Genomic DNA, 22,868 nt, shown 5'->3' with positions numbered 1-22,868 from the left:
GGCAAACCCTGGATGCCAAGGATAGCCAAGGATGAACAATGCAGGCCCTCACTGTGCAGGGTGGGAGGTGCAGTGCTGGAGCCAGCAATTCCCAGCTCCCGCCTCACCCTTGGGCCAGTGGGACTCACAAAGTGGGGCGGGATGATCTCACCAAGGGGGAAACTCAGGCACTGCAAATTACCTGGTCTCTATCATCCCAGGGTTTCCCTAATCCCACTGGAAGCAGCTTCTGGGCAAGACTCCCAGCAGTGCAAGGTGCTGTGTCCAGGGATTTGGGGACAGTTCTGCTCCAAGGTGTGACACACGTGTCACTCTCTGCCTCGGACTCCTGGCCCTGCCCATGGTGAGGGCAGCAGAGCCTGGGACTGGGTCTCATCCCTGGGGGCACTGATGGCAACGCCCAGAGGGACCCCAGGACCCCTCCCCAATCCCGCATCCCACGGGGCGCAGGCGGCCAGGCAGGCTGCCCGGTGTCGGGGACACTGCCGGTGTTGGGGACACTGCCAGTGTTGGGGACACTGCCGGTGTTGGGGACACTGCCGGTGTTGGGGACACTCCCGGTGCCAGCCACCTTCCTGGAGCTCCCCCATCCCTGCCGGGGGGACAGCCCTGCCCACGTGTCCCCTGCGTGTCCCCCTGCCCTGGCAGGGGCTCGGCAGCAGCCTCGGCCCTCCCGGGAGGCTCCCGGGGAGCGCAGGCACAGGGAGGAGCCGGAATGACGGAGGAAACAAGGAGTGGGTGGGAGAACAAAGCGCTGCGGATGCGGAGCTGTGGTGGGGCCTGGGAAGATGGAGGCACGGCTGGGAATGAGGGGTGCAGGGAGGCTCTGGCTGCTGGGCCAGGGGAAGGGGCAGCGGGGCTGGCACCGGCCGTGGGACAGTGGGACACATCCGTGCTGCCATCCCTGGGGACTGGGCAGGCTCGGGAGGGCTTCACAGCAAACCCAACCTCTGCCATGCCCCGCTGGGGGAGCAGAGCTCTGTGTTCTGGGGAGCCCCAAAACTGCCAGGTCCTCCTCAGTGCCAGGCTGGGGCACAGCCCGAGCCGCTGGCCCTCCTCACCTGCCCCAGTGCCTGTTTCACGAGTGAGTAATGCTGAATTACAGCGCTAAGGAGCTCTCTGGGGATCCTTCGGAATAACAGGAATAGTTTATGCGATTTGCATAATTGGCATGATGGGATTTTGCATCACGTTGCTGAGCTCGGGGAAGCGTCCGGGGCAGAGCTGGGGTGCTGCTGGGGGCTCTGGGGCTGCCTCCCCCCTGGCCCAGCCCGGCCTGGGAAGGAGCTGCTGGTCACAGAGAGGTGGCACAAGGGACAGGACCAGGCCCCGCTGCCATCCCCCTTCTGTCCCCCTTCTGTCCCTCAGGCTGGCGCTGGGCTGGTCACAGCCCCAGAGCCCCTCGAGCACGTCTGCCTGTCCCATGGCCCTGGTGACGGCTGTGGCTGCCCACCCCAGCTCCCGGGAAGCACCAAAACGCCGGATTCAGGGCCTGAAGGACGCGGTGCCAAATTCCCCCTGCTCCTGTCGCAGCCCCAAGGCCACCCAGCTCCCTGCAGGCATCTCCAGCCTTTCCACGGGGACTGGCTCCGGCTCCAAGCACGGCACAGCCCTGGGACCGGCCTGCACTCGTTTCCTCTCTGCCTAATTAATCACGGAGCGCTGGGCTGTGCCTGCCCCAGCCCCGGAGCAGCCTGGCATGGCTCTGCTGTGCCGCCTGGGCCAGGGGACACAGGCTGGGGACACCCATCACGTGGCAGGGCTGGCCCTCGGGGACACCCCGACTTGAGGAGCCGCATTCCACGGCAGGGCAAGGCAGCCAGGGCTGTTTGGGGCAGCCAAAGTGGTGACACAGGGACAAATGCCACCTCCCAGTGCTCCTTCCACCCACCTGCCGTGGGTCCTGCGTCCCCCAGGAGGAGGAATTCTGGCTCCTACGTCAGAGCAGGCCCTGCTGAGGCATTCCAGCCCTGCCAAGCACCACCGTGCACGGGCAGCTCCTGTCTGGCACCGGGAGCCAGCAAAGGTCACATTCCCGGCCGCGGCCGCGCCGCGCTCCGACAGACCCGCTTTGTTCCCAGCGCTGCTCTCATTAGGAAATTGCGCTGATTTTTTTTTTTTCCCACAGTCGAGCTATCAAAACTTGGGCTTGTTCCCTGCCAAAGCCTCTTCTGTTGCTCTGCTGGTGACTCAGCGTGACACCAGGGCACCGAAAGAGGGAAAGGGAAGGAGCCGGGGTTGGTTCCCAGTGTGTCCGAGCGGGCAGTCGGGACAGGGGCGTTGGCACTGCGGGGTTTGGGTGCAGAATGCAGCACCCCAGGGGTGCCCCCAAGTGTGGGAGGGACCCAGACCCTGGGACCCCCACACAGGGCAGGGCAGGGCAAGCTCAGGGTGTGGATAATGAGCAGGAGGAAGATGAAAGATCCTCACCAAACTGTGCCTGGTCCTGAGTCAGGGTTTGCCAGGGAGGGTGGGGGACAAGGGACACTGAGTTCATTCCCCTGGGGTGGGAGCTGTGGGCTGCTGAGGGGGGCAGGGAGAGCCCCTGGGGCCTCCAAGCCCCTCGTGCCAAAAAGGAGCAGGACCCAGAGGAGAGGCCCACGGATCCCACACCTCCGAGGTTCTCAGCTCTGTTTTGTTTTTCCATGGGTGCTCCAGGAAACATTGGAGGCAGCAGAGCATGACAATGTGTCAGGGGGTGCAGCCATGTTGGGGTGCAGCTGTTTGGGGGCCGTGCAGATGTTTGGGGGCCGTGCAGATGTTTGGGGGCTGTGCAGATGTTTGGGGGCCGTGCAGCTGCTCTGAGGGTGGGCTGGCAGCCCCCTCCCGGCAGCGCTGCCATCCAGCTGTGTTGGCATAGAAACTGCCAGGGCTCTGCCACCGCCTCCCGTTACACAACTCCCTCCAAGGCCGGGGAAGAGGCTGCCGAGGAGGGGAGGCAGCTCCCGGCCTTTGCCCCAAAGCAGCTTCTGTCAGCTGCGGGCACTCGAGGGGGTGAGGGCTGGGGAGGGCCCAGCAGCCTCCCGGACAGCCGGGAATGAGTCTGTTTAAAGGCTCTGCTGCTTGCATAACGCTGGCTGGAGTCCCTGCTCCCCCAGTCTCACACCTCGCTCCCAGGGGTGCTGGGTGAAGGCTCCGAGATCCCACGGGATGGGGCAGTGTCCCCATGGAACAGGGACTGTCCCTTTGGGGGAGTAGGGAATGGGCAGCAATGTCTCCCAGCAGAGCTCCTCGTTCCCTCCTTCCTCTGCGTGGGGCTGGGGTTCCTCATTGCCACACAAACCTTGTTAAGGCCACGGAGCTGGGTCCAGCTCTGAGCAGAGTGCTGGCAGTACAGGGATGCAAGAGGAGTGGCTGCTCCTGGGAGTGCTGAACCCCTGTCACTGTCACACGTGCTGTACCTGCAGCTTTGCCGTGGGCATTGTCTGGTGGCCAGAACCTCTCCGGTGCCTCAGGAGAGGGGCCAGGGCTGTGCCAGGGCCGGGGCTCCGGGGAGGGCTCCAGGCTCTGCGGGGGCAGCAGGAGCTGAGGTTTGTTCCTGTTCTCCAGGGTTTAATTAACAACGAGCGGCGCTGCCTCCACACTCCTCTCACTCAACATCTGGCCAACTCAAACACAGCTGGAAGAGCTCCGTGCGCAGCCCTCCCGGCGGGAGCTGGCTCCCACCCCGCTGCCACAGCGAGGGGCACGGGGAGTGCTGGTGGAACACTCCCAGCTCGGCACAGCTGCTTTCCCAGGGCCGGCAGGACCGGCCGGGGGGCTGAGCTGCTGCCGAGGGTCTGGCTGGAGCAGGCAGGGGGGATCAGGGGCATCCCACTGCTCCCAGCAGCAGGAGGGACACAAATCCAGAGTAACAAGGGAGCAGCTGCTGTCTAGGCACAGCCAGGGGCTCAGGAACATCCCAGGTGGGGCCTCACCCTGCAGCGGGGCTGAGCGTGGGGTGTCCCCTGTCCCCGTGCCCGTTCCACACAGGGGACAGTCACGCCCAGGGGCTTGGTGCTGCCTGGGGCAGGAGGATGGACAACGCCGTGGGGATGGAAGCACAAAGTCCTGCAGAGGGAGGCAAAATGAGACAGGACAGAGTGGTCCCCCTCAGGAGCCTGGGCACGGACAGACCACGGATCAGCTGGACAATTCCAGAGCAATTCTTACAAATCCCCTGATCTGGCCTCGCTGCAAACCCAAGGAGAGGAGGGCAGTGGCAGAGGCTCTCAAAAATCTCAGCCATACCTGGTTCAGGGCCGTGCCAGGACTGTCCCAGCACTGTCCCCTCCTGGGGCCATCCAGGCAAACAGGACCAAGCAGGACTGCGTGTGCCACTCTGAAATTTCCTGCCCACATCTCTCCCAGGAGCAGGGAGGGCAGGGAGGAGGAAGGCAACTCCTCCTCATCCAAAACACTCCCTGTGCAAACACGAGGCTGGCAGAGGAGTCGGTGGAGCCACTGGAGCCAGTTTATTGTCACAGCACAGCACAGAGGTCACAGCCCGCTCCCGGCCCTTCCTCCCAAGGACGCACAAGCTGTTGGGCAGGGATTAGCAGAGGAAGCTGCGGCCAGCCTGCTCCGAACTTTCCTGCTGGATCAGTGAATGGCCTCTGCTCTGTGGCCACCAATGGAAGGAGCTGCATTAACCCCTGCAGCACCGGCCCCGCTCCCTCTCCACACCCATCGGCAGCGCAGCCACCAGGACCCGGCGTCCCTGGGGAGGGGCTGGCTCGGCTCTCCTGCTGCCAGGACCCTCAGAAAGAGAACAGGAGCAGAGGGAGTGCAGCACAAGCTCCTCACCCCTCTCCCGGGGCGATGCCGATCCCAGGGAACAGGGTTTTCCCAAAGTACCAGCAGTGGAGGCTGCGCTCCCAGATCCCTTCCAGACCGTCCTGGGAGTGCCCGCGCTCGTTTCGTGCACGCAGATGAATCAGGGGCACGTCAAACAGCCCAGCATCCGCCTGGCACCGAATGCAGCAAGGAAAACCCTGCCCAGAACTGCTCCTGCCAGCGCGGCTCCGGTGAATCCAAGGCTCTCTCTGGTGGGAATGGGCTGCGTTGCAGCACAGCCGGGACTGAGCAGAGAATAAACCACTGGGAGCAGAGGAGAATCCTGTCCCTGGGAGGGCTGGGAGCAGGACCCGGCTGTCCCAACAGCAGCTGGGGTGAGCAGAGACACGGCCCTGGGGTCACCAATGTCCCAGGCAGCTCCAGAGGCAGCAGCTGCACTGCCAGCACTGTGCTGGTGCCAAACACAGGGCCAGGGACTGCGGGCTTGGTATGGAACATTCCATAGGAGTGGGAGGGGAAATGGGGCGACTCCAAGGCACTCCCTGCCTTGGGGACACACGAGGAGGACCAGGCTGCCCTGGCCAGTCTTTGGAACACAACAGAGAGGACACAGAGCACGACTCCACCCAGAGCTGCGGCTGGCCCAGCACCACTGGGGAGCATCCCAGTCCCTGGGATCACTTTTTGTCTAGCACCAGATCCCACAACCCCAACGACAGCCCCACAAAGTCTCCAAGGTCCCTCTGCTCCTTCCGCTGTCACAGAAATGCAGATAAGGGTTGTGGCTTCAAGAACGTATAAATAAAGATCTGCAGTGTCCTGAAGAGCATCTGCAAGCTGGCAGGTGAGCTCGGTCCAAGAGCAGCTGAATCTGCCAGGCCCTGGCTGCCCAGGCAGCGTTCCAGACCCTTCAGCATCCGAGTGAGTCCTCAGAGGGGATGGGGGTCCCTCAGAGCACTTTGGAGTGGTGATTCCTGGAGCTTCAGGCCCCGTGTCCGGTGCAGTGTCCGAATCCCCGAGGAAACGTCCGGCAGGAGCAGCTGGAGCAGAGTCCGTGTGATCCATCAGTCCATCCTGCCAAAGGTGATCTCTGACGCTGGAGCAGAGCCCGTGAGGGAGGAATCCTGGCTCCCACCAGGGGCAGGAGCTCCTTGCTGGCACTGCAGGTGATTTCTGCCAGCCCGGGGCTGCTCAGCCCCGCAGGGCTCCGGGGCTGGGGCCGACTCAGAGCCGCTGCAGGAGCAGGGCCGAGCCCCCGGGCTGAGCCTGGCCCAAACCAAAGCCCTGGGGCTGGTTCTGCACAGGCCAGGGCCGAGCCCAGCCCAGAGCTCAGCGCTCCTGCCCTGCCCAGCGTGCAGCAGGACAGGGACACGGCGGCCCCTGCACAGATGGAACAGCAGAGAGAAGGGACAGAGGGACACGGACACCAGGGCAGCCCAGCACAGCCCCGGCACTCTGAGCCTGGCATTTCCTGGGATGTGGCCACGGCAAAGGCAGGCTGACCACCAGAATCAAACCTACAGAGAAAAATTTGGCTTTGGATGATTTAGAGTTGCTGTTTAATCCCGAGACAGCGCAGCTGAGTGAGTTTGGAATTTAAGTTACAAAAAAAGAAAGCACTAGAAAATAATCTTGATACAAGAGCGATAATCAGCTGAGGTTCCCCACCCTGTGCAGGGAATCCTGCTCCACAATCCACCCAGCACAGCTGGGATGCTGCCAAGGCATTGCCTGTTCCCAGCACACGCCAGGAGGGCAAACTGTCCAGGGTGAAAGTTTCGTGGGGGAATCCCCAGCACTGGGAGTTAAGATGCTGCCACCAGCTCTGGCTTTGGCCTGTTCTTGATGGGTGACACTTCTGTGGAAGGAAAAGAAAGTTGTTACAGAATCAGGGAATGCAAATATCCTGCAGCCATCTCCTGAGGAGGATCCAGGGATCAGAGTCCACTGCAGGGCAGGAAATGGTCGCACAGCACCTGAACAAGAGAAATTGGTTATAAACAACCCCACATTCCCATGTGGAAATGGCCCTTTTTCACAGCACTGAAGAACTGCAGACTTTCAGAAATGCCCAGCCCAGCAGAGCTACCAGCCCAGGGCAGGAGCAGGGCCAGCTCTGCCCTCAGCCCTTGCACCCGACACCCCTGGGCCGTGTTTTGTTGGCCTCAGTGCTGACACCTGAGCCCTGTTTAGGAGTAAACAAGCTCCAAGGAAACCAGCCCCACATCCCAGATTGCTCCTGGGCAGATTCCACACAGGGAAATGGCTTCTCCCAGCTCCTCTCTGCACAAGCAGGGAGCTCCAGCTCCCACGGGTGACAGCTCAGGGCTCTGCTGCCCCAGAAGAGTCTTCACCACTCTGATTTTTCAGCTCCTCAGCACAGACACCTGACGAACCTCACTGGGCTCCTTCCTTGCCAGGCAGGGCCACCAGGGCCTGTTTGGTCACTTTTCAGTGAGCTCTCCCACTTCCCAGCTTCATTCCCACACAAATCCGTGCACTGAGGCTTCAGATCGCTCAGGAACACTCAGGGACCATCAGCTGTGTGGAGCTCATGCTCTGACAGTCCTGGAATGGTGGAACTCCAGTGATCCTCATCCAGCTGGTTCCAAATCACCGGGAAGGGAGGTGGGAAGAGCTCCAAGTCATCCCAAGCCTCAGGGAAATCCAGTGCTGTGCAGGGGGAATCCAACATCAACAAAACACCCGTCCCTGCAGTGCCGTGGGACTGGCCTGGGGCTGTGGGAGGAAGCCTTGCCTGGCTCGGGCAAGGAAGGAATTCCTCCGGAGCCTCCCCATGGAATGAGGTGTCTCAGGGCAGGTACAGCATGTGACAAGGACAGCAGATGTCACATCTGCTCCCAGTGACCAGACACTGGTGGAGCAGAGCGCGGAGCCTCAGAGGGCTGAGCTGGGCCTGTCCCCACGCCAGGAGCTGCTGCTCCTCCCCATTTCCCAGGACACTGACACTGGGAGAGGGGCTCAGAGCCCTGCACAGGAGCACGAGAAGCCAGGGCTGTGCAAGGAGAACATACCTGGGATCTTCTCCGGGAGCGGCTCCGAAGGAACCTCTGGAAGCTCCAACTGTTCCTGCAAGGATTAAACACAACGTGTCACACGTGTCACACACCACGGCTGTGGGCAAAGACTGGGGGGGCAATGTCCCAGATTTCCCCCCAGACTGAGCTCTGAGAGCAGGAAAAAGGTATTTTAACTGCTATTAAAAACAGCTTTCTAAAAATGTGGGGTTTAATGACAAAAATGTCAACCTCACCTGAGTAATAGCATTTAATTCTTCTAGAATGGCATCTTCATCCTCCTCAGTCAGGCTGCCAGCCAGGAGCTCGTCTATTTGCTGTGGGAGAGAGGGCAGAGTGTTACAGCCCCAGCCTGTGGCTCTTGGGTACAATGCCCATCCCTGCTCTGTGCAGGGCAGGGCTGCTCCCAGCCCTCGTGTACGCACCCTCTGGTACTCCACAGCATCCTGGGTTTCTCCTATTATCCTTTCCACTTCTTCTATGGACATAACCTGCAGGGCAGAGCCAAAACCCGGGTGTGGGAGGGGCCTGCAGGGAGGCAGCTGCAGGCAGGCCCCTCTGAACTCCCCACCACGAGTACCTGGTGCATTTTGTTCAGACACTCGTTGCCTATTTTCAGGCCCTCGATCACCTTCATTTCAATCTGGGTGAATTCAATGTCCTGGACCTGGAGCAGGAAGGAGAAAGGGAAGAGCCTGTCACACTTTGGCCAGGCACTGGCACAGGCTGCCCAGTGAATCTTGAAGGGATTTAGCAGATACGGGGATGTGGCAGCTGGGGACAGCGGTGGCCCTGGCAGTGCTGGGGAGTGACTGGGCTCCGAGAGCTCCTCCCACCTCCAATAATTCCATGATTGCCATGATTAGGCAGACACAGGCTGCCAGGAACACCTGAGAAGCTGCAAGGAGGAATCAGTGGAGCCCCTTCTGTCTTGTCAGTGGCACCAGCAGCAGGAAACAGCCACACACAGGTGGCTGCACCAGCAGGTCCAACAGCCCTTGAAGTGATTTCACCGGATTTTCCAGCTGCCAGCCCCAGCTGAGACCTCCCCAGACCCAAACACATCCAGCTCTGGAACAACAGGCCTGAGGCAGGCCCAGGAAGGCCCCAGTGCAGCCATTCCTCCTGTGAGTAACGTTTCAGCAATCTCCAAAGCACACATTTAACAGGGAACCTGCAGATTCCAAACACTCCACTCTGTGTCTCTAGGCAAAATCGTGGCACACAAACAATTTTGGAGACATTTGCCCTTGGACACAGGGCTGAACCTGCCAGGACCTGCCAGTTGGGATGGAATTCCAGGGGATCCAAGGGAGCCCCACCCCAGAACACCCCAGGCCTGGCTCACCATCCGCTCCAGGTTGCTGATCTGGTTCTCTGTTTTGTCCAGAAGCTGCTCCTGGTACCGTTTCTTCTTCAGCAGGAGCATGGCCTTCCTGAGGGACACAGAGGGAGGGAAACGCAGCAGGGATGAGGCAGCTGAAGCCTAGAGGAACCCCCAAAGCCACGCTTGTTCTGTGCTTTGCTAAAAGGGGACAACTTGTGTGCAGCTGAACTGGCAACCCTGAGCTGCTCCTGTGAGGAGCAAGGATGAGCAAATTGGATACTGGGATAAATCCTGCCCTGTGAGGGGGGAGAGGCCCTGGCACAGGTGCCCAGAGCAGCTGTGGCTGCCCCTGGATCCCTGGCAGTGCCCAAGGCCAGGCTGGACAGGGCTTGGAGCAGCCTGGGGCAGTGGAAGGTGTCCCTGGCTGGGCAGGGGTGGAATGGGATGAACTTTACGGTCCCTCCCAGCCCAAGCCACTCTGGGATTCTGACTGCTGCCATCCCGCGGTGTTTCCTTGCCGGTGACACCCCCGAGGTGGCAGTGCCACCCCCCGGCCCCGGTGATCCCTTCCCCTCACTCTTTCTTGCCATCCCGGAGCAGCTGCCGGGCCAGCGCCCGCTCCCGCTCCAGCCCCAGGCTCAGCCGCTTCTGGTACTGCCGGAGCTTGTCCCGCTGCTGCTTCAGTTGCTGCGGAGAGAGGGCACGGAGGGGATGCACAGAGGGACGGAGAGAGGGACAGACAGAGAGACGGACAGAGAGACGGACATAGGGACAGACAGAGGGGCGGACAGAGAGACGGAGAGAGGGAGGGAGAGAGGGACAGGGAGAGAGGGACAGGGAGAGAGGGACAGGGAGAGAGGGACAGGGAGAGAGGGACAGGGAGAGAGGGACAGACAGAGGGGCGGACAGAGGGGAGGACAGAGGGACAGACAGGGGCGGACAGGGGTCACAACTCAGCCCTGACAGTTCCAGCGCCCCCTCAAGCAGCGCCGCTCCCCCGCCCGGTCAGTCCCCGCTGTGTCACCGACAGCACCGGGGCCGCTCAGCCCCAGCCCAGCTCCTCCATCCCCGCGGAGCCCGGCAAAGCCCGCGGGCAGCCCGGAGCCGGGCCGGGCCGGGCCGGGCCGGGTCTGGTCCGGTCCATCCCCTCGCTCGCCGGCCCGGCCCGGTGTCCCCCCGCTCGCCGGCCCGGCCCGGTGTCCCCCCGCTCGCCGGCCCGGCCCGGTGTCCCCCCGCTCACCAGCACGGCCCGGTCCTGCTCCGTGACGCGGCTCCGCCGTTTCCGCCCGAACAGGTTCCCCATGGCCGCCGCTGCCCGGCCCGGCCCGGCCCGGCCCGCCCCCGACGGCGGCCGCGATGGGCCCGGCCCCGCACAACGCGCAGCGAGCGCGGCAGCGGCGGGAGCGCCGCTGGGGGGCGCGCTGGGGACGGGAATAATAAACCAGGGAATGGGAATAATAAAATTGGGAACGGGAATAATAAAACAGGGAACGGGAATAATAAAATTGGGAACGGGAATAATAATATCGGGAAGGGGGATAACTGGGAATGGAGATAACCGGGAATGGGAATAATATAGGGAATGGGAATAAAATAGGCAATGGGGATAATAGTATCAGGAATGGCAACAATAATAGAGGGAATGGGGCTAATACAGGGAGTGGGATATAGGGAATAGGATATAGGGAATGGGCTGTAGGGGTTAGGGGCTACAGGGACAACAGGGATTCGTTCCCAGAGCCATGGAATTGCTCAGGGTGGAACAGCCCTGTGACCCCACCGTGCCCAACCCTTCCCTGGCACTGCCAGGATCCATTTATCCACGGCAGCTCATCCCTGGGAGCGAGCAGGCTGCACCCAATGCTCCAGAGCTGGATTTGCACCCTGGGATCGCCAAGTTCCTGCTCCTCCGGGGTTGGGACACACCTCTGCCACCAACACCTCCCCTGGGACCGGCCACGGCTCACCAGAACACCCCAAATCCCACCCGGTGCTCCCTGGGCCACAGCTGCCCCCAGCCCCACAGAGGGATCCTCACACCACAAAGTGTTTCTGCATTTATTTTTTATTAACCATTTATTTGTCTGTAATCATTTTACTCTGACATTACAATCGTGTGGGGGGTTTTATATATTTTTTTTAAACTTTATTTTTGTAAAATAAATAGAGATAAGTGAACTTTTAAGGTAGGACGCTCTGCAGATCCTTGGTTAAACTCTGTGATCCCATGATTGAATCTCTGCACCAGACCTGTGGAAGCACAGCCCACACACGCTCAGGTAAAAGCCCAACAACCCAAATTCCTTAAAATTCCTTAAATCCAGCTGCACCAGAGCCTGGCGGGAGCAGCTGGGCAGGAGCAGCGGCTCCCACCACGCCAGGAATGTCCTGTTCCTTTCACAAATACACTGATACGAGTTAAAAATCTATTGTTTTTGAAGCTGTGAGTGTTAAGGGGTTACGTGAGATCCCAAACTCCGGCGCCACCCCCGTGCACAGGTCGGGAGGAGGCACAGCTCTGTTAGACCATAATTAACTCTGGGTAACTTAGACGCGGATTTGTAGGTAGTTTTTAAGTTTAAAGCCTTTGATTCATTATCCTGGGATGTGGATATCCCCGACAGGGGACAGGGACGGTGCTGGGGGCCCCGACATCGGCTCCAGCGCCAGTTTGGGGACCTCTGCAAGGCCAGAGTCCCCTGGTGCCTGTGGCAGTGACACAGTGCCAGGGGCAGTGACACGGTGCCAGGGGCAGTGACACGGTGCCAGGGGCAGTGACACGGTGCCAGGGGCAGTGACAGCACGGGCAGAGGGCTCTGAGCCCTTCCCTCGCTGCATTTCCCTCAGCTCTTCGCTGGGAGCCTGCAGATCCCGTGGGACTGGTGGGGGGAAACACCAGGAATTCCTGGCCAGTTCTGCACCTCTGGAAAGAAACCTGTCCTTCGGCTGTGCTCTCGCTTCCCACACCCCTCCCCAGCCCCAGCACGGATCCCAAGGGATAAAACATTCATTATTCAGAGGTGGAAGGTGCAGAAGACGAGGGTGCTTTGCTCAGAGCAGTGACTGCTGCCTTCCTCCTCCTCCTCCTCCTCGGTGATTCTCCGTGCCCAGGTGCTTCCACGCCTGCCTCCAGAGGGGCAGGGGAGCCCCAGCGTGGTGTGCAGCCAAACCCTGACCTCACCTCGGTGCACAGCAGCCGTGGGGAGCACACAGAGCCCAGGATGGGCCCCGGGCCCCCCTCTGGGCCCAGACGTGGCTGTGGAGCTCCCTGTGGCACAGGGACAGTGGCAGCAGCAGGGGCAGTGCCTCAGGTGCCCCCAGCTCCCCGTGGGCTCGGGTGGAACGTGGTGACACCAGTGACCTGCTCCAGGCTCGTTGGGATGTCGGAGATCTTCGTTCCCTTTCTTCCCTCGTCTTCCTCACGTGCAGCTTTCTGGCGTGGCACATCCTGCCCTGTCCTTGTCGTCTCCCTGAGCCCCTTCCCGCAGGATCCCTGCCTGTCCAGGCCACCAGGACCTGTCTGTCCCTGCTTCCAGTGGAGAGGAGGCTGCAGGGAGGGGGGAGGAGGTTCATGCAGAGGAGACGCTGCCCTGCCTCCCTGGCAGGGACATCCCATGCTCGGGTCGTGCTGCCCTGTCCCAGGAATTGGGTTTGGCACAGGGTTGGCAGCAGCTGGAGGGTCCCGTGGAGCTGTAGCTGAGTCCTGACAGTCCTTGAAGAACCCACACTCCAGCAAAACAAGGAACAAAGACTAAAACAAGACCCTTCTCAAGGGCGTCGCCTCATCCAAGTCCTTCCAAGCTCAGGAGCCGTGTTTCTGACAGAGAAGCCAACCACTGGAAACAAAAATAAATGTTCCTTTTCTGTAGCTCTTAGAGGATATAGCTGGAAAACAAAACAAAACAAACCCAGGAGATTGTCTCTTCCCCTTGTCAAACCCATCAGTAGCCAAGTCAGGAGAACAAATGTTCAAGTTATGGGGTGCAGCAGCAGCCAACACGAAACATTCAAGTCGATGATTTCTCTATGTACAGGAGCCGTGGCCGGAGCCGCGCCGGGCGCCGTCATCTGATCCTCTTCTCCACCGAGTACACCGAGATGTAGAAGTCATTGCTGCCGACGGCCAGGTGGGGCTGCGGGAGAGCACAGGACACACAGGCACGGTCACAGCGGCCCCGGGCTGGAGCAGCCTCCGGGACCACCGAGAGCCACCTGGGACCGACCTGGGACCCATCCCCACCTCGGCAGCCCTGCTGTTCCTTGGACACTCCAGGAATGGGCACTCCAAACCTCCCTGGGCAGTGCCAAGGCCTGGGCACCCTTTCCATGGGGAAATTCCTGCTGCTGCTCACCCTGAGCCTCCCCTGGCCCAGCCTGAGGCCGTTCCCTCTCCTCCTGTCCCTGTTCCTGGAGCAGAGCCCAAATCCCCCCGGCTGTCCCCTCCTGTCAGGGACTTGTGCAGAGCCACAAGGTCCCCCCTGAGCCTCCTTTTCTCCAGGCTGAGCCCCTTTCCCAGCTCCCTCAGTCTCCCCTGGTGTTCCAGACCCTTCCCCAGCTCCCTCAGTCTCCCTTGGTGTTCCAGACCCTTCCTCAGCTCCTTCAGTCTCCCCTGGTGTTCCAGACCCTTCCCCAGCTCCCTCAGTCTCCCTTGGTGTTCCAGACCCTTCCCCAGCTCCCTCAGTCTCCCCTGCTGTTCCAGACCCTTCCCCAGTTCCTCAGCCACTGCTCCTGTGATGGACTCCAAGGTCCAGGTGTGGAGCAGTGACAGGCACGGGTGACAGTGACATTCAGCAGGGACACCCAGCTGCTCCACAGCTCTGCACGAGTTATAGACCCATTTCAGCCACAGGGAAAAATTATGGGCACTATTAGTTGCCAACTGCCAACATAATTTCTCTAAATGACTGCAAATCTGCTCGTTAGGAGTCGATGCCTGGGCTGAAAAGGAGCATTTCCTGCAGTGAGGGGACCTGGCCCGGCCAGACAGGGCTTTGCTTTGCTTGTTTAAAGAGCAAACTGCTCTTCTCATTACATATTAAATATCCGTGAGCTGATCTGCAGGTTTCAAAAATACCTCTTGTAACTCCCTCCTGTTTTCCCATCCATTGTTTTCTCAGGTTTTCCAGATCCTGCATTTATTCTCCTCCCTGAGCAAAGTCCACCATGCAGAGGGGACCTCACTCCTCCCTGAGCAGCCACCAGATCATCTCTGGAACTACTGCAGAGCCCCTCAGCTGTGACAGACCCCGAAATCTTCTTTTGTTCTGCCTCATTCCAGCCTTTACCAGCTCGTGCCTTTAATTCTTGCAGCTCTCCCGTTTTCCTGAGCTGCAGTTTTGGCCTGAGTGAGAGCAGCCCCAGCGAGACGCGGCTGCAGAGCCCAGGCACGGGGCTGGGACAGCTCCCCTGGCACTGGGGGGTCTCTGTGCCACCCCCTCGTCCCACAGGGACGTGCCAAGCCCACATGGCAGCAGTACAGACCCAGTGAGGATGGAAGGCCAGGCAGCTGATGGCTCCCACTCTCTGTCCCATGAAGCCATCGTAGTATTTGATGTTGTTGATCAGCTCCCCATTGCCGTTGTAGATCGCAGTGAACTGGTTCATGGAACCACTGGAAGGGGAGGGAAGGGACACGGAGTCACTGGGAATGCTGGGAGGACACAAAACGGCTGCAGCAGCCCCTGGCAGAGCTGTGTGCCAGGCCAGAGTGCAGCCACTGCCCTGAGTGGGACAGCATGGACTGGTGGCTGGAAGCACAGGGACCTGTGGTCAGCTGGGACAGGAAAACACCGAGAGCTGATGGCAAACACACCCAGTGCATCCCAAACAGGCTCCAGGCATGTGGAGCAGCTGCTGGTCCCCACTCAGAGCCAGAAATACAGAATACACTGAACAGGGACCCACTGTCCAGGGCTTCACTGATGCATAAGAAAGGGAGAGAGCTCCTGAGCAGCAAACACAGAAAGAAGCTGCACTGCTGTGCTAGGGCTGAAAACAATAAAGTGAACACCACCCCATGAATGATGTCTGTGGAGACAAATCATCCTCTCCAGGGATCAGGGAAGCATGGAATGGTTGGGGTTGAGAGAGACCTTAAAGCCCACCTTATGCCACCCCCTGCCATGGGCAGAGGCACCTGCCACTGTCCCAGGCTGTTCCAAGCCCCATCCGACCTGGCCTGGGACACTTCTAGGGATCCAGGGGCAGCCACAGCTGCTCTGGGCACCCTGTGCCAGGGCCTGCCCACCCTCCCAGGCAAGAATTTCTCCCCAGTATCCCACATAACCCTGCCCTCTGGCAGTGGGAAGCCATTCCCTGTGTCCTGGCACCCCCGGCCCTGCTCCCCCTCTCTGATCACCCTGGGGCCCCTCTGGACTCGCTGCAGAGCTGGGGCTGCAGCAGGACTCACCACGCAAAGAGGTTGGCCTGGGGGTGGATGTCGAGGGCCGTGAGCCCCTTGACGATCTGCAGCACCTTCATGGACTCGGGCATGCGCGGGTCGAAGAACCGCACGTCGCCGTTGACGCTGCCAACACAGAGCCCGGCCTCAGGCTGTGCCCAGCCCCGTCCCACAGCCCGGAAAATGCAGCTGCAGGGCTGCCCAGAGCCAGCCACATCCACGGGGCCTTGGCACAGGGAACACACACGGCCCAGCTCCCACTGGGGCTGGGATTTGATCCCATCCACGGCACGGTCTGTGTGGGGGGAACGGCTCGGGAGAGATCCCAAATCACTGATCCCTCACTGCTGATCCCAAATCACTGATCCCTCACTGCTGATCCCTCACTGCTGATCCCTCACTGCTGATCCCTCACTGCTGATCCCAAATCGCCGATCCCTCACTGCTGATCCCTCACTGATCCCTCACTGATCCCTCACTGCTGATCCCTCACTGCTGATCCCTCACTGATCCCTCACTGCTGATCCCTCACTGCTGATCCCTCATTGCTGATCCCTCACTGCTGATCCCACACCGCTTCTCTCGCTCCCAGCCCATTGCTGAGTGTGCCCTCCCTGCCCTGGCACACCCAGTACACCCAGCCCCAAATTGCTGCTGCTTTGCAGAGCTGGAAATTGCCCTGGAAAGCTGCAAGCAGAGGGGATGTGCTGGTGCCATCCCCCCCTCAAGTGTGTGGACACCAGCATCTCACTGTGTCCCACCCTTTGTTTTCCTTGGATTTTACTGTCAGCTGAGGCAGAGGGAGCTGGGAGGGCTGGAGGGGAGGTGGCTCAGCTGCACAACCTGAGCTCCTCTGGGAAGAGCCCAGACCGCCCTTCTGAAGCCCAACGTTCCCTCACAGCTCAGCAGCTCCCAGGCTGGGAGGGCCCTGAGGAGAGGGGACTACCAGCCCTCAGCCCTGGGCACAGGGACCTGACCCCTGGAGCTGCTGGAGGAGCTTACAGAGGAAGATTAAAAACTCCAGTATGGGAGCTCGACAAATCTGGCAGCTGCATCACATAATCCCCCGTCTGAAAATCTTAATACATTTTTGCTGGCCCATCCCCTGCCTCAGGAATGTTCTGAATCCCAGAAAATTATGTTTTGTTTCCATTTTCTAATCAAGAAAAAGAGGCTCTTTGTGTGCAAATGGTGGCTTTGTGACAATAAATTCTGTTCTGCTGTTCCTTAATGGCCAAATCAGTACCTGCTGCTCTGGCCGCAGTATTTACCAGGCAGCAGGAATGGATTTAGGGAATTGCACAGAATGTGCCTGCCAGATGCACCATCCACCTTCCTCCTCCTGTTCTCTCCCAGATGACCCCATGGAGATGTTGGCAGTAAAGCCCCCTCAGCACAAGATATTCTACCCCAGCTCCTGCTCCCCTCCTCCTCCTCACACACCTCGTGATGCCAGCACCTTGTTTACTCCCAAACCTCACCAACAACGTTCCCAGGAAAGCTCCACATCCCTTTTGCCTCCTCTCCCCCGAGTTTGGAGCAGGAGTTAATTACTGAAGCAAATGTCAAACTCAAGAGCTTTACCCTCCCAGCTGCTGGAATACCAGGGACAGAATTGAAAAGGAAAAACGAATGGTGAGGGAGGGCAGGCAGCTCCGGGACCATGTACCTGACACTCATGATGTTGCCCTCGGGGTGCTTCTGCAGGTAAGCCTTCACCACCCAGGCCGTGTGCTCCCGGTACGTCATGACCCGGCTGGGGACAAAGGGACACGAGTGAGGCGAGGAGGACCCGGGGAGGGGGCCCTGAGCCCGGGAGAGGGGAGTTACCATTCACTGAGGGCCATCCTCCTGTCGAAGACGCGGATGGAGCCGTCGCCCAGCCCCGCCACGATCAGGGAGCGGTGCGAGTCGCAGGACAGGCTGGTGACACAGCTGTCAGCCCCCGTGGGAATGTCCTGTGAGAGAGCACACACAGGGCCTGGCTGCAGGGCACCTCAGCAGGACCTGCAGCCAAGGTCTGCCCATCCCCATCCTCACAGCGAGCAGCTCCAGTGCCCCTGGGCCCACCAGGGACACCTTGGCAGCTCCAGAGCCCTGGCACAGCCCCAGAGCAAGGCAGGCAGGGCTGCCCTCCTGCCGTCCCTGCTGTGGCACAGGTGCCAGGGACACCAGCACATCTCATCAGGGACGTGTGCTGGGAAAGGGACATGGAAAAAGGCAGCTAGAGCTGCAGGGGTAGCTGTGCTGGGAGCATGCCGGGCTGCCACTTCCCCCCTTTTACTTCTGGGGGCAAAAGAATTGCTCAGAATAATCCCTGGTGCCTGTTGGGAGGAAAACCACTTTCAGTTAAAGCCAGTAAAAAACGCTGAGCAGCACTGCAAAAGCAGGAATGACAGCCATGGAACGGTTTGGGTTGGGAAGGATTTAAAGCCCATCTCAATCCACCCCTGCCACAGCCCAGGCTGCCCCAGGCCCCTGTGCAGGAGCTGCAGGAGCTCATTCCACACCTCAGCCCTGTTTTTCCCTCTGTGCAGATTCACCCCTGGAGCTGCTGCTCCAGCCTGGCTGAGCGGGGAGAGGCACCAGCCGTGGGGCTGCTGCAGCCCCTGCCCACCCCCAGCTCCTCCTTTGAAGCAGCAACACTCAGCAGAAGTGCAAATGAAGCACTTGTTCCTCCAGCTCCAGCCCGAGTGCTTCCAGAGGTGTGGGTTTCTGTAGTTCAAAGAGGGAAGCACCTTTATCTGCCTCGATTATTCCTGCTCTTTGTGCTGATTCTCACTTTCCCAGTTACTGAGTCAGGAAGTTCCAATCACTTGAATTTCAACACCCAATCTTTGCAATTAAAAAAAGAAACAACATGTTTTTAGATACTTTCGGTGCAATCATTAATCATCATCATTTAAAAGATTTTCGCCTCCTGAATTTTGCCGCTCCCTAATTTGCATAGAAAAAAATAATATGTGAAAGTAATTAAGATGAACAGAGGCTTAATTATCCTGCATCACAGGGTCAAAGTGTCGCAATTAATGTTCATCCAAGGGTAATTAATTTCGAGAAGCTTTGAAAACTCCACTTCCTTTTTATTCCAGCATGGTGCCTCCATTCTCACCGACCACCTGCTCCTCCTTGGGATTTCTGAGAAACTTCCACGTGATTGTGGCTGACAGGAACAGGGGCAGGGCCCTTCCCTGTCACACGGCCCAGGGAGCTGTGTGTGCTTCCACTGACTTTTACTGCACTCCAGTTACCTGTTCCTATGAAATCCAACTGCATCCCAGTGCCTGCCTGCATCCCAGTGCTCCCTGTGCATCCCAGTGCTCCCTGTGCATCCCAGTGCCCCCTGTGAATCCCAGTGCTCCCTGTGCATCCCAGTGCTCCCTGTGCATCCCAGTGCTCCCTGTGCATCCCAGTGCCCCCTGTGCATCCCAGTGCCCCCTGTGCATCCCAGTGCTCCCTGTGCATCCCAGTGCTCCCTGTGCATCCCAGTGCCCCCTGTGCATCCCAGTGCTCCCTGTGCATCCCAGTGCCCCCTGTGCATCCCAGTGACCCCTCTGGATTCCTGAGCCTCAGTTTCCCCAAACATTGCTGCCCACCCAGACCAGCACAGCACCTTCCAGGGGAGCCCTGACGCTCCCTGAGTATCTGCCTGGTTTTATTGACCTTGGAAGGTGATCCTGGGGCAGGGAAGAGCAGGGAGGCAGGGAAGCAGGGAAGCAGGGAAGCAGGAGCTCCAGGAGCTGGCAGCTCCTCACAGAGCAGTCCCAGTGCTTTGGGCTCCAGCAGGGAGAAGGTGCTGGCACAAGCCCACGGGTGTTACCTGTACTTTCATTTCCCGATCCGTGTCCCAGATCCGGATGATCCTCACGTCTCCCGAGGTCATCAGGAGCCCGGTTTCTTGTTCCCAGTCCACCACCATCCCTGCTCCTGAGACACAGCAAGGCAGGGGTGCAAATCAGTGCCAGCACGGGCAGAGCTGCACTCCTTGGAGCATCAGCTCTCCTCACCTCGTGTTCCAGACATTTCACTGCCAGAGGAAATGGAAAATTACACACACAGACACCCCACACATCCTCCAGGTGGGACTGAATCAGCTGCCCCTGGATTTGAGCCCAAACACGGCCTTTGCCCCCTGGTCTGGGTGCTGAGGGAAGCTGAGCATGGCTGGTCCCTGTGGGAGGGGAACACAACTTCCAGGAGTGCCCAGCACCTCAGGAGAACAATAAATGCTGACTGAAGAGACTCAGCTGGTGCCACCTCACACAGCAACACCTGAGAGCTCCTGGACTGACTCCTCGTTCTACCAGAAAGATGTGGGAGATGTTCCTGGGCAAGGAACAGCCAAGTCAGGGCTGCAATAGAGTGAATTTAACAGCTGGTGGGAGCACAAAGCAGTGTGCTGCACTGACTGCTGAGGAGGGGAACACCCTGCAGCTGGAACAGCTCAAACACCCTCACAGGAGCTTTTGCTCCTCATCCCTGAGGGCACAGATCAATCTCCAGGGGAAGTTCAGCACAACATCCAGTCCACACTGAGGTAAAAACACAAACAGAAACCCCGGGAGCACCTCAAGAGGGAACCAGAGAACTCCAGGTGTGGTGTCTGCTTCCAGCCCCTCGGGAGGGCAGGGACAGCAGCAGAATTCCTGCCTCAGAGCAGCATCCCTGCCTCCCAGAGCAGCATCCCTGCCTCTCAGAGCAGTTGTCCACCCTCCCCTCCATGCCAGACCAAGCCTCTGGTGCTGAGCAGTGTTTCATAACCACAGAACTGGAGTCAGAACCCTCTGCAATGCATCAGGACTGCAGCTCCTGCCCCAGCACTCACAGTGCCTTCAGCACCATGCCCGAGTCTCCACTCCACATCGTGCTTGTGCACAAGGTAAAAACGTGCATTTGTCTGCAGTCATCCCCAGCAGGAGATCTGAGCCTGCCCCAGTGAGCTCTTTTGTCACCAAAGGGCCACAAGTACCTTGCAGCAGAACATCCACGTTACAGAGCACAAAGGAAACAGCAGACACATCCCATCAACACCGAGTTCTCCTCCAGCAGGATGGAATGACCTTGTTTTGCACAGCTTCAGAGGAAACATTCTGCCCCTCTCTCCTTCCTAAGCATCACATCCGAGCCGATTCCTCATGGTGCCACGTCCATGGAGGGGGTCACTGATGTTTACTGACAGTCCCTCACCTCAGTGCAGGAATTCGGGACTCTGGGCTGACCTGGGAGCCTGGATCTTTATCTTTAGTCAAATGGATTGTTCCTTCAGATTGCCTGGCAGCTCCAGGGCTGGAGAGCTGAGGCAAACAAGCAGGCAGTGATGGAGATGATAAACAGCACTGAAGTGTTTGCATTTGTCATCTGTTTACAGCCCATGTGACAGCATAAACCTGGCAGCTGAGATGGATCTGGCCATTACCATCCCCGTGGAGTTCAGCAGGCAAAGAGCTCCGAGGTAGCTCCAGAGCTCCCAGTTTCCCAGGAACATTCCCCAGTCTGAAGGAATGGTTTCTCTCTGACCAGCACCAAGTCCCCTCCAGCTGCAGCTCCAGGGCTGTTCCGAGGAGGGGCACAGGGAGGGGGGTTTGGGGCAGAGTTGGCATTTCTGGTGCCTCTCCTGAGGTGCCTGTCAGGAGCTGTCACTGAGGATATTCAGCAAAGACATTGAGAAGGGCAGGGAAAGCCTCATGAGGGAAGGGGCTCCAGAGGGATCACACAAAGATTCCCATGGCAGACAAGCAGATGGAAAGGAAAAGGATTCACTCCCAAGCAGGCTGGAGAAAAAGGAGGGAGATGATCATGGAATGCTGGAACGGTTTGGGTTGGAAAGGACCTTAACAACCACCTCATTCCACCCCTGCCACCTTCCACTACCCCAGACTGCTCCAAGCCCTGCCCAGCCTGGCCCTGGACACTGCCAGGGATGATGCTGGGTATGGTGGGGCTCGCGACCTTGCAGTCCCTGCCTTTCCTATTAAAACTTCAACAGTTTAGCTCAGGGATAACTGCTGCTCCCTGGAAGAGGGAAGAGCAGGGTTTGGATCATCCCAAAGCAAGGATGTGCCTGGTGGTGCAGGGTCCTGGCTGCAAAGGTGCCTGTGCTGAGCCCTGGGCTTTGCCCAGTCGTGCCCTGGCCAGAAAGGGGATGCAACTGGGAATGCTGAACCAGAGTTCCAACCTGTGTGAAGAGCAGAAAAGCCCTTGTACAGAAATGTCAGTCACTTGGAAGGGTGTGAGGGGAAGGAAAGCTTCCTCTGACTGCGAAATGTTCCATCCAGAGCTGGCACTCACAGTATGGAATGAGACAGAAATAGCTGAACTATTTCTATGTACGAGCAAAGGTTTGCACGGCAGAGATGAGACAGGATTGGCTCATGTTTCCATGCTCAATTCATAGTATTTTGGGATGAGGAGCAAACGTGGGATTGAATACTAATGATCATTTCCTTTTTAATTAACAGAGGTCCTACTCCAGGATGTTACAACTGAGCCTGCAGCCCACCCACAGGGCTTTGGCTCCTGGGCTTGGCACCTGAGCTGCTCCCAGCCCCTCCTGCCCACAGGTGCTGCTCTGAGCACCTGCACAGCCCCTGGCACAGGCCAGTGATGGGATCCTGGTGCTCCCAGAACCCACGGGCTGCAGGAACCAGCCCTGCACTGCTGCAATGCATCAGCAGCTAAGAGCACAATTTTCCCCTAAGGGATATTATGTTCTTAGATAATGAGCAACAAATCTTCCACAGCTCAGGGAAAGGAGTTTTTAAATGTCTGTGGTGGAGGTGTTGTTGTTTTTTGGTTTGGGGGTTTGTTTGTTTGTCTTTGAGCCTTTTAAAGCCAGCACTGGCAGTTGTGCATGGCTGAGTTTATCCACACCAGCAGCTGCTCCTGAAGGTAGAACTTCCCATGCCTGCTCCCTCAGGACTGCCCCTGAGCCAGAGATATTTGCCTGGATGGGACAATTGCATGGACAAATTCCAGTGCTCATGTGGTGAAAGCAGCTGCATTCCCAACATCTGCATTCCCCTGCAACGCCTGAACAGGCCAGGCTGTCCTTGGCATTTCAGTGGAATCAGGAATACCCACATGGAACACAATAGAAAAGCATCCTGGATTCCAACTGATCATTTCTTAATCACGGGCCCTCCTGGTTAAGCAGTGAAGCACATCCCTGCTTTAACTTCCAGGAAGCAGTGGGAGGGTTGGATGACCTCACTCATCATTAATTTCTACAACATCCTCTCAAAAAGTGTCACCCTCCTCCTGCCAAAGACTCTGCAGTGAGGGACAGCAGGAGCTGGGATGCTGGGAATTCAATTAAAACAACACAAAT

The 22,868-nt window shown here is 58.8% G+C and overlaps 2 protein-coding genes across 2 annotated transcripts in view; both read right to left on the bottom strand.

The window, feature by feature from the left end:
* Positions 1-6,318: 6,318 nt before the first annotated feature.
* On the bottom strand, positions 6,319-10,502 carry CHMP6 (charged multivesicular body protein 6). Its single transcript, XM_063409485.1, has 8 exons — positions 10,382-10,502; positions 9,719-9,828; positions 9,163-9,250; positions 8,395-8,481; positions 8,240-8,305; positions 8,051-8,131; positions 7,812-7,866; positions 6,319-6,634 (listed from the first exon to the last, which is right to left on the bottom strand). Exons 1-8 carry the CDS (start codon positions 10,442-10,444, stop codon positions 6,582-6,584), a joined length of 603 nt encoding a protein of 200 aa, XP_063265555.1. The 5' UTR covers positions 10,445-10,502; the 3' UTR covers positions 6,319-6,581.
* Positions 10,503-11,193: 691 nt separating this feature from the next.
* The window catches only part of RPTOR (regulatory associated protein of MTOR complex 1), a 97,314-nt gene continuing 85,639 nt past the window's right edge, over positions 11,194-22,868 (bottom strand). The window contains exons 30-35 of the mRNA XM_063409026.1: positions 19,362-19,468; positions 17,372-17,499; positions 17,211-17,297; positions 15,551-15,667; positions 14,623-14,752; positions 11,194-13,274 (exon numbers count right to left, since the gene is read on the bottom strand). Coding sequence (XP_063265096.1) covers positions 13,206-13,274; positions 14,623-14,752; positions 15,551-15,667; positions 17,211-17,297; positions 17,372-17,499; positions 19,362-19,468 — 638 coding nt within the window. The 3' untranslated portion in view covers positions 11,194-13,205. The remainder of the gene's footprint in view (positions 13,275-14,622; positions 14,753-15,550; positions 15,668-17,210; positions 17,298-17,371; positions 17,500-19,361; positions 19,469-22,868) is intronic.

This window comes from Prinia subflava, chromosome 12, assembly GCF_021018805.1.
Source record: "Prinia subflava isolate CZ2003 ecotype Zambia chromosome 12, Cam_Psub_1.2, whole genome shotgun sequence".
In the NCBI taxonomy this organism is placed as follows: Eukaryota; Metazoa; Chordata; class Aves; order Passeriformes; family Cisticolidae; genus Prinia; species Prinia subflava.
The sequence above is the reverse complement of the archived record's forward strand: the minus strand, read 5'-3'. Positions and strand labels throughout refer to the sequence as shown.

Bases quoted from the DNA above. Each gene is read 5' to 3' on its own strand.
- CHMP6 (XM_063409485.1), bottom strand. From the start codon at position 10,444: ATGGGGAACCTGTTCGGGCGGAAACGGCGGAGCCGCGTCACGGAGCAG. The intron at 8,306-8,394 runs GTACTCGTGGTG...TCTGCCCTGCAG, and splicing joins GTCTGAACAAAATGCACCAG to GTTATGTCCATAGAAGAAGT. The intron at 6,635-7,811 runs GTATGTTCTCCT...TTCCTTCCACAG, and splicing joins GCTCCCGGAGAAGATCCCAG to AAGTGTCACCCATCAAGAAC.